This window comes from Aricia agestis, chromosome 6 (genome assembly GCF_905147365.1).
Source record: "Aricia agestis chromosome 6, ilAriAges1.1, whole genome shotgun sequence".
Classification (NCBI taxonomy): Eukaryota; Metazoa; Arthropoda; class Insecta; order Lepidoptera; family Lycaenidae; genus Aricia; species Aricia agestis.
In genome coordinates this window covers 14730417-14748335 of record NC_056411.1, presented here as the reverse complement: position 1 = coordinate 14748335, position 17919 = coordinate 14730417, and the positions used below count along the sequence as shown (strand labels likewise).

General features: G+C 36.5%; 1 protein-coding gene across 1 annotated transcript; it reads right to left on the bottom strand.

Moving 5' to 3' along the window:
* Positions 1-219: 219 nt before the first annotated feature.
* Positions 220-16392, bottom strand: LOC121728214 (peptidoglycan-recognition protein LF-like). The gene is made up of 9 exons (XM_042116352.1): positions 16162-16392; positions 14432-14657; positions 12598-12716; positions 11549-11750; positions 5335-5415; positions 4456-4550; positions 3840-4074; positions 1313-1431; positions 220-770 (listed from the first exon to the last, which is right to left on the bottom strand). Exons 1-9 carry the CDS (start codon positions 16268-16270, stop codon positions 538-540), a joined length of 1419 nt encoding a protein of 472 aa, XP_041972286.1. The 5' UTR covers positions 16271-16392; the 3' UTR covers positions 220-537.
* Positions 16393-17919: the final 1527 nt, after the last annotated feature.

Genomic DNA, 17919 nt, shown 5'->3' with positions numbered 1-17919 from the left:
TGTTGATGCGTTCAAAATGCACGTTTTGGAGATACCTCAATCAGAATGGAAAAAGTGCTATGAAAATTGGTTCCAGCGTATGCAAAAGTGTGTCGATCATCGCGGCGAATATTTTGAAAAGCAATAAAACCATATTAAATGATATATGTTTGTTTCTTTTTTTAATTCCGGATACATAAATAGCAGCCCTCGTACACGCACAATGTTCAGTGTACAAGCCGGCATGCGCAAGCAAAACTGTGGTCAAGCATGCACGTGTGGTAGGCACCTAAATCTATCGCGTGTCAAGCCAGGTGCCAATTCACGAAGCAGCCTTAACTAGCATCATATTAACGAGATCATCAGTTATAGTAGTAACGGTAGTTGGAGTACCTAGTGTTACCACCTGGTCACCTGTTGATTTCCGCAAGCACCGGCAGGCCCCGGACTCTCCGTGTCCCTCACGTGCCTGTGCCTCACAATCCTGTAGTCCGGCTTAATGTAGCTCTTTCTTAAGCCGGCTATAGCTAGGGCTACATTAAGCCAGGTTCAAGCTATCTACGAAGCAACCTTAACCAGCTTCATATCAACGAGATCATCCGGCGAGGCAGGGTACTTGGAGTAGTGTGGCCACGTCTTGATTTCCTCGAACAGCGCTTGCCCGGGGCACTTCGTGTCCCTCACCTGCCTGTGACCCACTATCTTGTAGTCCGGCTTGATGTAGCCCTGGCTGATGCCGGCCTCTATCAGAGCTTTAACTGTCTTTAGTTGTTCCGCGGGTGGCAGAGAATCTGTAACACACAGTCGACCATATTAATCAAAGTATACCGTGTTGTCTTACAAAATTTTTAGATTTGAAACTAAATGATAATCTTTTAGGCAGTACTTTTCTCATAGAAGAAAGAGTTGTTGAATGCGAAAAACTGGCTGCGTGAAAAATTGGCGGATGCCCGAGAATTTGTGACAAGACACCAGGAAGGTACAGCTGGAGGACTATAAAGATTTGAGGCCCCTAAATACCGGAAGGCCAACCAAGTAGGACAGATCGCGAACCGACTTGACCGAATTTGTTGGGTGCATTATCGTGTTGCACTAGGTCAGTTTGAGCTGTCTGTAGCTCCTGCAGCTGATACCGATTCTGTCTTGTTATTCTAGTAATATTATTCTAAGGGCCTGTTTCACCACTGTCTGATAAGGTGCCTAATAGGCTATTCACAACTTTTTTGACAGATTCTCCATACTTGATCTGTCAAGTTAATTGTTGGATAGCCTATTCGTCACTTATCAGGAAGTGGTGAAACAGGCCCTAATTAGTCTATCACTATCAGCTGACCTGTCCAATCCCCGATGATACATATCCCCAGGCTGACGGTGTTGAAGTGCAGCGCGTGCGCCCCCAGAGTGTCCCAGCCGCGACCCTCGTACGCCACGCCGTCGCCGCCCACACCGAAACTGATAGAGGAGATTGAGATTAGTGGAATCACCGTGAAAGAGTTAACCCTACAGGGAAACTTTGATTATAAATTTTGCCAAATTAACATGAAGAGCATAAGTACATTAAAAATTGGTTTCTCACTCTCTCTCAAATGTAATTAATTCAAAAATTTTGACATAAGCCCCATACATTAGCTGTCAAACTATTCATTAAATTGAAGGTTAATCGTAATTAAATATCTCTGAGTACGGCGGTCAGAGCTCCAGTTATAGACCAGTCATAAAATATCGAATCTAGAGTTTGTTGTTTACTTTGATGTTAGCGACAGAATTGATTGTAAAACTGTTGAAGTTTCTTAAACATTATTTTTAACAAAAAAATTAAAACCGACTTCCAAGGTAAAAACAATAATAACATCCTTATAATATGAACTAAAAAGTATTCAATAATGTTTCCTATCTAATAGTGCCTTTTTCCGAATTCGGCTCAAACTCTACTATTTCTGTACTCAAACTTCATCATTTTATGTATGGATGTTTATACATACATCCAAACTTTAACAAAACATTAAGTGCCGAATCGCTGCCGAACTTTACGCTCGACTCGGCTCGACGGAAGTTCGGCTCGCGCCTCGCGACGGAATTTCGGCATAGTGTGTCGTCCATCGCGTTCCGTCCGTATTTTGTATGCGTTTGAAACGCGGCGGAATTTACGCCGGCGTAATTCAGCCTAGTGTGTTTAGACACTTAAGTGTACTGCTCTCTCTCGCTCCACAGTACTTTAAATAAGGCTATCATCTCCTTATGTCAGATTTGAAATGACACGTGGTTCTATGTCGCATTGTGTTGTGAATTGTGATATTTTGTGCAAATAAATTAAGCGGAAAATGATAAAAATTGGGAAGAAACACTTGTGTCCAATAATAAAGGAGTTCACTAAAGACGCACTAATCCGCAGTTTAATATTATTATTAAACTTTGGTAGGGAATTACTTTTTATGCTCATTTGTATATTGCAATTATTTTCAATTTTATTTAATAAAAAAAGAGAACAGTTTCTTTTTCTAGGCGAAATCTTCGATGGAAATCTTTGTCTCTTTGTGAGTAAATACGGGACCCTAAACAGATCGGTCCGTTCTACAATTCGAAATGTATTCGATAATTTCTTCATCATCATCAGATAACAACCACTGATCATTTATCATGGTTAAACACAAAATAAAACCGGTACCTATTACTGAACACAACAAAGTACATAAGTCATAACCAAAAAATCTCAGTTTTGATATTACTAACCCAGAGTTAGTTGATTTAACCCTCCGACATCGGTGGGTTAAAAATTTAAAAAATTAACTCGAGGTTAACTCCTAACGTGCAAGATATGATGTCAATTTAAATTCGAAGTATAATTTAACTCAGAGTTAAGCGTGTTAACCCAGTCTGGCGCAAGTGGGCCTAACAGATTAAAATTGTATAAACATTAAAATTACATAGGAATTCAATCTGTATATGTATGTTAATAAGGTGCAAAATCGTGTAAATATAAATAAAAATACAATAACGAACTATTTTTTTACTCATAAATGTGATTATGTTTCTTATTCCTATTACGATGTAGATTGTTTTTCAGTTTCCTTTCAATTTATACTAGTGCAATTAGTGTATTATCGAAGCAACTTACTTCTCAGAAGGAATGTCAAATGTGTGTCTTACGCTCTGGAGTTAAGGTTGAATTTGTTATGTTCAATTTTGGTGACATTGGTGATGGTGACCCTGATGCATAATAGCATATGCTTTCAGTTCTTAAAACAACGCCGAAACCACCAAACTTGTATCTATTAGAAATCTGGAGTTCTCTTAGTATCTTCGGAACCATAGTATACCTTGGTGCCAAATCTTGCGTTTTGGTAGCATATGCTTAGGATACTTCTCATAAAACCAAAATCACCATATGTTTCCTTATAAATTTTGAGGAGTTCCCTCGATTACTCCTGGATCCCATCATCAGGTCACCATTTTTGTAAACATGGTACCAAATTGGAGTAAAACCTAATACAACAAAATAAAAATTTTGAAAATCGGTTCACAAACGGCGGAGTAATTGTTGAACATACAAAAAAAAATCTCCACAGCCGAACATATAACCTCCTCCTTTTTGGAAGTCGGTTAATAAAAGGGAGGCGGATTGATTTCTATTCTGCTAGATGTAGCCCGCACCTTTGTTGTGCCAATTAATTTACGATGCGAGAATCGTACGGGTGTACCCGTTTTCCGGGATAAAATCTATGTCTTCTTTTGGGACTTAATGCATATCTTTACAAAATTTTATGAAAATAGCTGGTAACAGACAAATTTTCGCATTACACAATATTCGCATGAATTCTACCTGCTAACAAAATAATCTCCTACTATTTCAGCATACTCACTTGTACCCCACATCGCACCAGCCTCTATCGTCCATATGGAAGTCCTGCATGCTCCTCATGGCGCGCGCACACCCCGCGCGGTCGGAGCAGGCTGCCGGGGTGTAGGAGTGGTGTAACACCACGTACTCCACCGGCACGGACAGTGGAGCTCGCTTCGTCGGCGTCCGCGCCTGCCACCCAGCACGAGAGACGAACGGAAAGTCGTACGTTATCACTTCGTTCTCCTCGGGATCGACTAGAAAATATGAAAAGGGGAAAATTAGTCACTTTTCACACACGTTCGGTAGCTGAGAACCCCGGATTGATCAAAGAATTCCATTTAAATAAATAGAAGTCTTTGGGATTGCTGGATTTCATTATCTTAATATTGGTCGACTGTATCTCTAATTACTATTATTATCGGCCCGAACACCGAAGCCGAAAATTTGTTAAACGTTATATTCGTAACAAACTCTTACAGATTTGAATTGGCTTATGCTATGGCTAACGATAGATACGTAACGTAATTATTTAGTAATGTGTGCTTCGGCTAAGAATCGACCACCGGTCACACACAAGGTGTAGATTATAACCATACATTAACAATTATTATTATTATTATTGTAAATATGCTCACTGGAAGCAAGCGTCGGCGGCGGAACGGCAAACACTCCCAGCATTATAGCACTGAACACCGGTAGCACTAACATCAACATGGCACTGTTATTATGCCTGAAAATAAGAAAAATAAAACGTTATCTATTACACTGATATCTACTGATATGCCTATATCACATACATACACGAGTTATATGAAAATCAAAGATACGTAATAATGTTTTCATGATAGAGAGATACATGACAAGAACACTCATAAATTGAGAATTTTATCTCGATATGTTTTAACAATTTTCCTATTACGAAGTATGCATAATGCTTACTCTCATGCAAAATGAATGTCATAATATATTATGCTTTAGGCTATTGCGTAATATATAGTTAGTGTATAGTTTTTTTTTTACTTTTTATATTTAATACATTGGAAAAATCTATTATTTTGTAAATTTAATATATAAGTACTTTCTTATATTGTTACAATAGTTCTATATTAAACTTAAAAGTTAGCTTCAAAAGATCCGCAATTTAACTCTACATTTACGTAGAGGCTGTGGTAGAGGCAACTTTTAATAGAAGTAAATACATAATATGTCATATATACATTACCTATACATATTATATATATTCAAATAAAATTGTACTTATTTTAAACTAAAATACATATAATATCTAAATCAGTAAGTACATATTAAAATAAGTCACAACTTATTACTATCTACAAATTATTAATTACTTATACTTCTTTCTAAAGCTTGCGCAAAATCTATATAAAAATTGGCAATAAAATTCAATAATCACAACGAATTTCTGCGTTAATAACTGTAACATGAGACAAATCCACTCGCGAGGTAGACCGACCAGTTTTCGTCCAATTAATTATAATAATAACTATACCTACCGACACTTTGCTACTGCCAGTATCAACAGTTCACCACCACACTCGCACAGCCGAATGCTAGAGTATTCTTTCACGAGATGTTATGGAATGTACAGATGTACATGTATAGGTGTATATATATACAGGCCACGGCCTCCGAGGTTATTCCCCGGCGGAGATTGAGACGAAAAACACTAAATAAGGGCACAAAGTTAGTTCACATGGACTTAGATTTGTTTATTTGTACTACGCTGATACTTTCTAAACGTAATAATGGCAAAGTCAGTGCTGATAGTTTGATATTTGCACAGTAGACCTGTATTTGCACACTATGTGCTTTATTAGCCATGTAATATTTTGATAACATAAGAAAAAATTATGGATCCAAACCATATTTGCTTTCATTTGCATAAAATCTAGCTTCGAATTAGTAATGCGTCATAACCAGTTTTTATAAAATTTAAATCTTATTTAGTTAAAGTGAGGTTTATTCAGAAAGTATATTATTAAGTTATCAAAGTTTTTCAATTACTTAGTAATAAAATGAAATTAATTTTAAGCTATCGCGCAGTGTTTCGACTTATCCATACGAGACTTTTCTCTAGTAACCAAAATCCTATTTTTATATTTCCGTTATTCTTCAGCCTGACCCAAAAAAAAAAACATTTTCTTTATTTCGTTGTAATTATTGCGAAACCTGCTCGAGGGGACTTTTTGAAACTTTCTCGGCATTGCAGCTAAGAGATGTTCGTGCTATTAATAATTAACAGCTTTACATTTTGACCGCATGTAAACATAATTACGAGGAAAGATCCGCTTGCGGGTCATTAAAGTGACGTCAAAATGATTTATGATTGCAACTTTTTTTTTATTTAATGAACTCGTGGACTCTGAGGCCCGTACTTATAAACCGCTTCTATACCCTTACTCAATGGCAAACTTGGCTGATTCGAACATAGCGTCTTTAGATGGTTTTTAATTATTATTGGTTTCATAATATCGTTGCCTTCGCATTCAGTTGATAAGTCACATAGAAGTACGTTACTTCGTAACGCTCTATCTATACTAATATTAAACGAAGAGTTTGTTTGTTTGTTTCATTGAACGCGCTAATCTCAGGTACTACTGGTCCGATTTGAAAAATTATTTCTGTTTGAAAGCCAATGATGACGAAGGCTTAAAGTCTATGTATAATATACGATCACGCTAAGACCAATATGAGCGAAAATACACAGGAAAATGTGAAGAAAAACGGGGAAAAATATTTGAACTACTGGAACAATTTTTATGTTATTTGGCACAAATAATAATAATATAGAGTAGACCACGTGAGACTTACGCTATTTATTTGCGGGAAATATACGATTTCCGTGAAATTCTTAATTTATCCGGGCAAACCCGCACGGAACTTCTAGTTAAATATAAAATACCTTTACTATTAAAATTCTTTCTTTATTATAAAATTTTCTAGTTAAAAATAAAATACCTTTACACGTGGGAGAGCCATGCTTTATAGGCACGAATGGGCCGGCTCGACCGCAGAAATACCACTTTCTAACAGAAAACCGGCGTGAAACAGCGCTTGCACTGGGTTTCGCCGAGTGAGTGAGTTTACCGGAGGCTCCCCTACCCTATTCCCTTCCCTGCCCAACCCTATTCCCTTCCCTTCCCTACCCTCCCCTATTAACCTATTCCCTCTTAAAAGGCCGGCAACGCACCTGCAACTCTTCTGATGCTGCGAGTGTCCATGGGCGACGGAAGTTGCTTTCCATCAGGTGATCCGTTTGCTCGTTTGCCCCCTTATATCATAAAAAAAAAATATCCCAAGAATGATCTTGAACATAATCTTGGCGGTAAGAGCGGTTTTAAATAATAATTTAACGGTTTTCGACTGATTAGCTTTCCCGATTAGAAATATAGATTTAAAAGAAGATTCTAAAATTTCTCGTGCTTAGCGCAATCATGTCGGAATTTTTCCTTTCTTATTGTATGTAAAAAAATCATCAGGAATAAAATAAGGCCCTTTGCATCCGCTGCGCTGTTATAGACATTTACCACTCTTCAAATACTGTAGGATCTGCAACAAGATTTCCAAATGTCCTTATAGTTTTTTTTTTAAATTTAAATAAAGGGCTTTATCCTTATAGTTATATGCCCAGGCACATAATTTGACATACGGCATTCTGAGGAATAAACAGGTCAATACGACTGATGTACGGGTTTCCTCGCGATGTTTTTTCATTTCATTTTATGTAAGTACTTGAGATCTGAAAATTTCTCATTTGAACACACCTCCACCCGAGATCGAGCCAGCGCCCTGCACCCTCTTGTGACTTGAATGAGAACCAAAGGTGTACCTTATACCTACCTACTATTAAGGTTACGGACGCTATTTGATCTGGAATCAGGATCTGGGACACAGCTTCAGAAATTCAGGTTACCTACTCAAGAAACTAGGGTAGACATAATAATAGCTATGTCAAACTTTTTTGTATTAAAAAGTAGACTATTTCCGCCATACATTGCTTTTAGGGTTCCGTGCCCAAAGGGTAAAAACGGGACCCTATTACTAAGACGTCTTCATTGTCTGTCCGCCTGTCTGTTAGTCAGTCCGTCTTCTGTCTGTCTGCCAGTCTGTCTGTCTCCAGGGTGTATCTCAAGAACCGCTATAGCTAGACTTCTGAAATTTTCACAATTTGTGTCTATATCTGTTGCCGCTATAACAAGGGTCTAAACAACTTTGTGACCTTTCCTATGGTTAGGCCATAGAACCTAAATTATCTTATCTACTATATATGATCTATATATTTATCAAATCCAATATATTATATTCAATTCATACCTGTTTGGTTTTCTGTTTTTCTTTTGAGTTTCAGAAAAGCACTAAGCTAACGCGAAGTCTCCGTCACCCACTTACACAGTACGGTCAATTTTTTTTATAATTGGCAGGGAACCTTTAAAAAAATCCTATTTTTAGAAAAAACATAACACCATAACACCATAACGCACAACCCTCACTATCACAAAAACAACTGCACACTGAAGAATTTATACAATAGTTTTTCCTTTTGTTTGAATTTTACGAACTCATTGTTACCCGCTGCTACGGTGCATTAAGGATTGACACTTAACTTTTTAAACCTGCTATGGTCTATTTTTAACCGACTGCAAAGGAAGGAAGTGCTTACTTCCGAGTAATAATTTACGTACGTGGGCTTTGTACGGTGGTTAATTTCCTCTTTGGAAGCAAGAAAAATAAAATTACTTATAATGAAATTAAATAAGTAAAAGAGTCCTTATAAGAGAGAAATTCAGACATATTTGAACATACCTAAATTGAATTGAACGTTTCGGTGACTACAATAATTACGTCTATGAAGTCTAAATGAGTTTAAAATATGTAGAGAAGAGAATAAGAAAGTATAAAGAATACTTTCTTATTCTCTTCCATTAATAACACATCTATACTTCTATACTAATATTATAATTGGGAAAAGTTTGTTTGTTTGTTTGTTTGAACGGGTCCTTCCCGTTTCATACCACAAATTTTTCATACCGCGGTATGAAACAGCGAAGTACTGTTTTTGAATTGCCTGTTTCATACCGGCGTCCGAAACAGCGAAGACCTTTTTTGAATTAGTCGATTCGTACCACAGCTTAGATTTTAGTACAGTCAAGCTCAAAATATCTATACATATAGATAAATTATAAAATAATAAATTATTTAATTTTATTTTATTATGTATTATTATTATTTATTACATATTATTTAAATTAAATAAATTCATCTCAGGGAAACCAAATACATATTGGGCAATTTATTGATGGTAAGTATACGAAAATACTCTAAGTATTATTGTGCTTTATTAAAAAAACCTGATGATGTAAAAAATTCAAAAAGATCAACACATTCAATTGAAATAAATCAAAGAATATGAAACGAGCAAACGGGTCACCAGATGGAAAGCAACTTCCGTCGCCCATGGACACTCGCAACATCAGAAATTCCCTCTTAAAAGGATGGCAGCTGCAGTTGCGTTGCCATCCTTTTAAGAGGGAATAGAGTAATAGGGCAGGGGAGAATAGGGAAGAGAATAGGGTAGGGGATTGGGTGGTGGGCCTTCGGTAAACTCACTCACTCGGCGAAACACAGCGCAAGCGCTGTTTCACGCCGGTTTTCTGTGAGCCCGTGGTATTTCTCCGATTGAGCCCGCCCATTCGTGCCGAAGCATGGCTTTCCCACGTCACAGCCATACAAAAATTTAAAAAACTAGCGGTACTACGGAACCCTACTTATATTGCGCGTGGCCCGACACGCACTTGGCCGGTTTTTTTATTTGTATTTTCTAAACTATCTATTTTCATCAAAAAAATCAATGCACACTATGAGTGCACTTTTGAGATTGACAGCTCCCGAACCATAAGTACATTTATATTCTTTTTGATAATTTAAAATTAATTATATATAGGGATGGGCCGAAATTCGTTTTACATTCGGTTTAACCGAATTTCGGCAGCTTGAACCGAACTTCGTCATTCGGCCGAATTTCGCTTAAAATGCCGAACATTCGGCACTAAATATACTTGCACTATCTTAATAGATATTAATTAAAAAAATATATAAGATACTACTTGTAGTATCTTATATATTTATTTACTCATTCATAGTCATTTACTTATTTGAATTAGAAAAAGTAATCATACATGATAAACAAAAAACTTAAATTGGTCTTTTTAACGACCAGTCTCAAAAATCTTTGGTTAATTTAAACCACAAAATTAAACCGCTCTTCTTACTTACCAAACCAGTCGAAATCTTTCTTAATCAAAAAACAAATTTTACTGCTCTTCTCACCAAGTCTACAAAATCTCTCTTACTTAATCTAAAACAAAAAAAAATTACTTTACTTTTACTTTACAAATGACTAGCTGGCTAACGGCTCCGCGGGGAAGCGCAGAGTGCGGGCGGGGCACATCTAGCAATATTTGCAGGAAGTGCGTAAACAAGTCACAACTCGAAAAGGCGCGGCGAAATTGAGCCGAAGTTCGGCCGAAGCTCGGCCGAATTTTTCATTTTTACCGAATATTCGGCCGAAGTTCGTATTCGGTTCAAACCACATTCGGCCCATCACTAATTATATAGTGTTAGGTTAACTTTAAAGTTCTATGTGTAATCAAGCTGTGATTCTATTGTTAGAAGTCTGATAGTATACAATATATTTTTTTTATTTTGAAAGAAATGACATTTCTTTATACAAAATATTTTTTTATATCTTCTTGTTACCACTTTTCTATACGCCAGTATAAATAAGTGATTAGACTAAAAATATTTAATAAAATTCATGGTACGAATTCACCCATACCAAAAAAGAATTCGTCGTTTCATACCACTCAAAGCACCGCGTTACGAAACAGGCAATTCAAAAACAGTACTTCGCTGTTTCATACCGCGGTATGAAAAATAAGTGGTATGATACGGGAAGGACCCGTTTGAACGCGCTAATCTCAGGAACTACTGGTCCGATTTGAAAATTTATTTCAGCGTTAGATAGCCTATTTATCGAGGAAGGCTATAGCCTATAAGGCTATATTTTATCACGCGAATACTAATAGGAGCGAAGAAATAGAGGACAGTGTGGAAAAAACGGGGGGAAATTATTTGAAAGGGCTTATCTCACGAACTACTAGAGCATTATTTTTTGCTGTTATTTGGATCAGATAAGAAGTAGACCACGTGAAGGATCATAGGCTTTTATTTGTGGACTAATTTTTCTGTGAAATAGCTAATTTACGCGCGCAAAGCCGCGCGGAACGTCTAGTCATATGACGTGTCATGTGGCTTATAAGCTGCCTGGGCACTTGGGATCTATCATCTTCTGACGTCAAGTAAGGGCATGAGCAGACGCGCAGTCCGCAGATATTAGATCCAGGCTTTTTTATGTACCCAATTTAAATTTAAAATATACCCCCTTACTAATAAACGTTGTATAAGCTTTGAATAGTTATACAGTGTTTTGTTCCTGTCACACAAGTGACATTTTTAATTGGATTGAAGAAGACAAAACACTGTATAACTATTCAAAGCTTATACAGCGTTTATTAGTATTAGGGGGAAGATATATAGAAATACTCATTAAGTTTCTTAATTCTCATAACCCAACATCATAGAAAAAAAAACAAAAGTAAAACTAAAAATAATTTAAAATTTATTTGTCTAAAATAGTCTAAGCTTCACGCATGATGGCTAGAGTCGAACTGTCCAGGCCAGTAGTTGTTCCAGGTGGATATCTCGTTCAGCAACCGCGTCCCCGGACACTCCGTGCTCATCACCTGGCCGTGACCCATTAGACGGTAGGACGGGCTGATGACTCCTCGCATGATACCGTCCCTGATCAGTTCTTTGGCTGTTTGCAGCATAGCCGCTGGAGGTTCATCCACTGGAATGAATTGCCAAATTGATTAAAATGATGCTCAAGAATGCAAGGTAAAGAACCCCATAATTATTAGTTCTTTAAGATTTCATACTCTACATAGTCATATTAGTGATGAAGACCTAAGCCAATAATGAGGTGATTATACTAACCGGCAAAATACTCCATATCTTCAATCTAAAATGAGCCTACTGTTTGTATATAATCTAAAACGACTGAATCAATATTGATTAAATATATTGCAGAGGGAACGCGGGTGCAGAAGAAATTAAACGAAGAATCAAGAAACTATTGTCATCACTCTTCACCCTGCGCCGGCACGTGTATTGTGATAGAGACAGATACAGTAAATCGAGGTAGCGTAGTCCTCTGATTCCTCCTTCAAAATAGAGCCTAATCTATTTTTTTTATATCTTCAGGAAGAGTGAGTCTAAAAACGTAGACAGACGTAGAGGACGTTTTTATTTAATTTTAAAGATCTTTCAAAGTTTTATGGTCGGTGGATTGGTCGTTAAATGTGTTGCCGCTTTAACAACAAATACTAAAAACAAAATAAAATAAATATCCCATACAACAAACGTGATTTATTGGCCTTTTTGCTCTGTATCAATAATAGCAACAGGTAGGTACCCTACTTGAATTTTTCACACAATCTTAAGTTCTATGTTAACATTTAATATTTAATAATAATATTAATATAAAATAAAAAATTAAGAGGGGCTCCTATACAAAAAACACAAATTTTTCCCTAATTTTTCTTTATAATGGTACGGAACCCTTCGTGCGCGAGTCCGACTCATACTTGGCCAATTATTTCGACCTAGTGTGTTTAGATACTTAATTATTAAGGTACCTCTCCAGTCTCCAATGAGGCATATCCCCACGCTGAGGGAGTTGGCCTTCCCAGCGTGAATGCCGATCCACCGCCAGCCGCGCCCCTCGTACGCGCTGCCGTCGTTGCCGATGCAGAAGCTACATAAAAAGAACGACTTCATTAGCGCGATGCAGTAGCGGATTAATCCTTAATCAAATAAGCAATTGCCTAGGCCCCTAGGGCATCACGTCTGAGGGGGCACCAGAAGAAGTATAAGAAATCTGTCCTTAGGGCTAGTGGTGTTCCTAACGGCTATATTTTCATAACACGCTATATGGAATATGCAAAATTTTTCAAGCGCGCTAGTTTTGACGCTACGTTAAAACTTTTACAGCGCCTCTAGCGGTTACTTGCGGAACTAAAATCACCATACTAAATATTTACGTAGTCGGTATCGAGTATCGATAAATACTATAGCTTTAAACCATAGAGATATAAAACCACCGTTTGTTTCTGATATATATGCTTTAAACTCATGGTAGAGCTACAGATTTGAGATTACTAAATAGTCACTACTGTCTTATTGCTAGCGACGTCTATTGTACCATAAGGAATGTTATAAATAGGTAGTTGTACCAATGTGGTACCAAAATACCAATACAAAGTAATACATAAACTACAACTGATTTTCTTCAAATCACTAAAATATATTAATTTTTTTACTCCTTTCATATTTTAGTGCAAAAACTATAATATTTGCGTACCATAACTATTATAAAATTGTAATAGCAGGAAACAACTATTCATTTTGCTATTATAAGCCGTTTGTAGTAGGTAATCACGAGTTGATAGAGATAACAATTTTCTACGTCAATGTTTACGTCGTCATAGTGAATCCACATGCTAAAGTTACGTTGCGGTGCGCCGCTAAACGCAGCGGCGATCAATACAGTGTTTTACGCATATTTTTGCTAAGTCACATTGCGTTAAATCGTCGGAACTCGGACGTGGTGTTATTCATGAAAGAAGGACAGGAGATAATGTAGAAGGTAAATGGCCCTTGCGTTGTCACCGTCTTATTTTACGTCACGTTTCACACGATGCCGTAACGTAGTATACAGATAACAGAATACAAGGTGCTTCCACAGCTATAATTATACACTTTTCTTTGTGTACCTATTGCTGTGAAACATGAATTTCGACCAAGAAATCACAGTACATTAAGGGCGGATTCGACCAAACTGGAGTAAAATTCTACTCGAGTATAACTATCTCCTAATCTAAGAGTAAGCTAGTTTTGCGTTTTTCCAACTTCTAATCCAAGAATGAGGTAATTACACGTGAGTAAATATTTTTGGTGGAGTAAATATTAAACTGATAGTTGCACAACAGGGTTCAACTCATTGTGAACTATAATTGACATTTTATTTCATACTCTGTGTAACTTGGTAAAATGCAAACGATAATACCCTAGAGTAAATTAAAGGAGTAAAATTATTCTCATGATAGTTATACTCGTGTAACTTCAAGTTTGGTCTAAGGCCTAAATATCATAATTATATACAACATATACAACGAGCTTTCCCTCCGACGCGACGACGTGACGCAACGCACGTGCGCAGTGTGGCCACGTTCTAACATTAACCGGGATAAAATGCGGCGATTATTATCTATAAAAACATGGAAAATTATTTAAAATCTGATTCAAGGCAATATTGTTTTATGTTTAGGTTCATCGAGCTTTGGCATTCCTGTGTCTCTAATTTCTACTCGCTGAAAGATTTGAAAATTAGTAATTTTTGGTAACTTAAAATACGGTTTCGGTCTCTCGTTGTATCCAACCATCTCGTGGTAACCATAATATTAAACTTACTTGTATCCAATGTCACCCCAACCCAGTCCCTGGTGGTAGCTCTGCATGGAGCGCATGTCGGCCATACACTCCTCCGTGGTATTACAAGCCAATGGTATAGCCGTGTGGTGGATTATGACGTAGGGGACCGGGGTCTTCAGCGGCCGCTCGTCTGTTGAGAGCTTCGCCCCCCAATCCGCCCTAGAGTATAGCTTGTAGCTTTGTGGCTCGGTTTCTTCATGTGCAACTGAAAAGTTGATGGTAATAATTGAAGACGTGAGTGGGATGTACATTGTACACGATAACTAATAGTAAAAAATTGCCGTTTTTTGCATAAATGGAGGCTTTTGGCCCGGAAAAATGATTTATCTATATATTAATACGTGAGCCAAAAACTTTGTAACCCTTTTGACGAAAAACGGGGAAACGTAGGTGAATGAAATTTGGCACAGTTATAGTTTATATGGTGAAGGAGTGCATCGAGCTAATATTATTTTGAAATTATGTTTTTATCATACATTTTTTTAACAAATAAAACATTACACACGTCGATCGACGATCGGTCGACATCGTGAACGATTTATTTTAAAAAATTAAAATCAACCTGCGGGATCCCGCAAATACCGGGATCCAGCGGGATTGTGATGGTTCAATCCCGCAAATACCGGGATTGAAATTATCTTGCGAGATTGCATTCCCTAGTCAGATCATACGTAGATCATAGTACAGTCGATTTATGATCTGTCGGCTGGGTTTGAGTTTTGATGTAACGCAACCAAACTACATAGGTCCCCACTCCCCCATCAGCCTATAGGAATCAACTTCTCTGATAGTATATTTGCACGCAGACTTGAGACTACGTATCTACTTTGTCGTAGAATATTAAAAATATTATTCTGATCCAGCTGGTCATGAAATAAAAACTTTAATGTGCCATAAGTATATTATAAAATATTAAAAACAATATCGGCAAATCATTTATCATAATAAGACATAATACTTACATATAAGTTTTCTTATCAGCGTTTTCTTAAACAAACATTTTTATCTATTGGGCCAGTTAGTAAATAGTAAACCATGATTAAATAATTATTCTAGTAAAAATATAACTATACCTATTTAATATTTATGTAACATAATTATGGTAATTATTACTCCTAAGTCCTAACACACAGAGTTAACATTTTTTATGGCTCTATTCTAAAGTTTAGTTTCTAGTTAATTATTTTCGTACTTTGAACAGACATATTGCCGCAATGCAATAAACGTTTTTTTTTCAATATTTTTTTTGGCAATCTCGCACTTATTGCGATCAAACACGATGAACATCCTTAATATCGCTAATTGAATGGAAATTTCCATTAGAACTGCGCCTTTGGCAAGTTAAATCAGCTTGGACGAACTATCACGAATCACGATAATTATTATTATATTATAATATGGTCGCTGTTAAGCATTAGTGTCCTAACCCACAATTTTTTTTGTTGATAAATTTTGAATGTAGTCTTGTTCTAAATCATTTATAGAACATAACTGCATTCATAACTCAATACGTAAGTTTTATGTGGGTTAGTACACGAATGCTTAACAGCGTCCTAATTATAGAGTAGTCAAAACTGTACAATTTTTTGACTAAAATTGAAACTAAATCGTTCCTTAAACTGAATAACATTATACTTACACATTTTGCTATGATTTCTAATCAATAAAGCACATTTTTAAATATTTAGTTTAGGGGTGAAAATTCTTACCATTTTTTTGAGGAAAACCACTAACGTTTAAAAGAAAAAGCACCAAATACACGCATTTTCCAAACATTTCAACGATTTCACACGACCGACGCGTTTGATTTGTATACATTATTGAAATTGTTTTGTTCAAGTAGCTGATTATAATTTGTTTTGTAATTGAATTATTACATTATTTAATAATACATCTAAATGTATCCCAGTGAGTGACTGACTTATACTGATTGGCAAGCTCGAGGGGCTTCTTTATATTAAGGCTTATTTGACGGTTCTTTCCCTAGGGAAAAAGTCGCAAAACGAAACAAGATATTTCTGAGAGTTACCCAATATAAATTGTAAGCAACAATCAATTTGATTTGTATTATGTTTTATTTAGTTATAAATCAATTAGGTTATCCCGTAGTTGAAAATAAACCTTTAAAGGTCACATTTCAATAATTTCCATTAAATAATCATAATCAGTTTAGTAAATCGTGTTCATGAACATACTGACTACTATGTAGGTAAATAGTATGAGAGCCAATGATATCTTTGAGTTTTTCATACAATATCATTGATGAGAGCTATAAAACGCCAAGATGTTAATTGCCTTAATTTATCAATGAATTTTACCAACATAACCTAACCTAACTTAAAATTTTACGCAACTTAAAATATATTTATGTAGATAACACTTTTAGGCGTATGTTTTGATCACATGTAAAGTGTGATTAGTGAATACTCAATACTGACGCGGCCGGGGAAGAACCTCATATCGGCTACGTATCAGATTATTTCTATAGTATTTTCTCATTGGCTGACGTCACAGTGATTTTTTAATTTTCAATCATTCTCACGTCATAATTCCAAATGCCTGATAAAAAGTTAATATTCATTTGTTTAGTTAGATAACCATACAAATACACTTAGTCTTATCTATTACTAGCGACCCGCCCCGGCTTCGCACGGGTACAAAATATATAGTCTACTAGCTGTTGCCCGCGACTTCGTCCGCGTGGACCACAGCCGCTACAGCGCAGCGCTGAAATTGCTCGCCTCGCCGCTGCCATTCCGGTGTATCGCGGCCCTTTATTAATCAAAATACCCAAAAACAGCTGTGCAGTGTGCACATAATCTATACTAATATTATAAATGCGAAAGTATCTCTGTCTGTCTGTCTGTCTGTCAGTCTCGCTTTCACGCCAAACGCCAAAACTACCGAACCGATTGTAATGAAATTTTGTATACAGATAGTCTAAAGCCTGAGAAAGGACATAGGCTACTTTTTTACTGGAAAAAAGGTTTGTTCAAATTAAGTTAGTTCCAAAAATTCATAATAGATGGCGCCGTGCGTCTTCTACATCGCTGACGCTTGCTCAAAAGTCTTTCTATAAGAGGTGGTATCATCTTACATTTAAATTTCGATTTTTTTTCGATTGTTATATCTATTCTACGGTATTAAATAACTCAGTACTTTATCTGTGCAGTGACGTAGCCTTAAACCTATCAATGATAAATAGTTTATGGGTAAAGTTGTGTAATTGGGGGGCTAAATAAGCTTTAAAATTTGGCATAAAATATAAAGTTTAATATAAAAAAATGAAATACTTATTGCGTGCACACTGCACAGCTGTATTGATTTAAGGGGTACCAGGGTTTTTTTATAAAAGCTTTTGACACCAATTTTGTTGACATCGCGCTTTATAAACTTAAGTCCACGCGGACGAAGTCGCGGGCAACAGCTAGTAACTAATAAGTATGATTAGTTCTAAGTTACAATGA

What these genes read in the sequence shown, in the direction of transcription:
- LOC121728214 (XM_042116352.1), bottom strand. Translation starts at nt 16,270, where the DNA reads ATGTATACAAATCAAACGCGTCGGTCGTGTGAAATCGTTGAAATGTTT. An exon ending in TGGTGCGATGTGGGGTACAA is followed by an intron (nt 1,432 to 3,839) that starts GTGAGTATGCTG and finishes CTCCTCTATCAG; the next exon opens with TTTCGGTGTGGGCGGCGACG. An exon ending in TATCATCGGGGATTGGACAG is followed by an intron (nt 771 to 1,312) that starts GTCAGCTGATAG and finishes TGTGTGTTACAG; the next exon opens with ATTCTCTGCCACCCGCGGAA.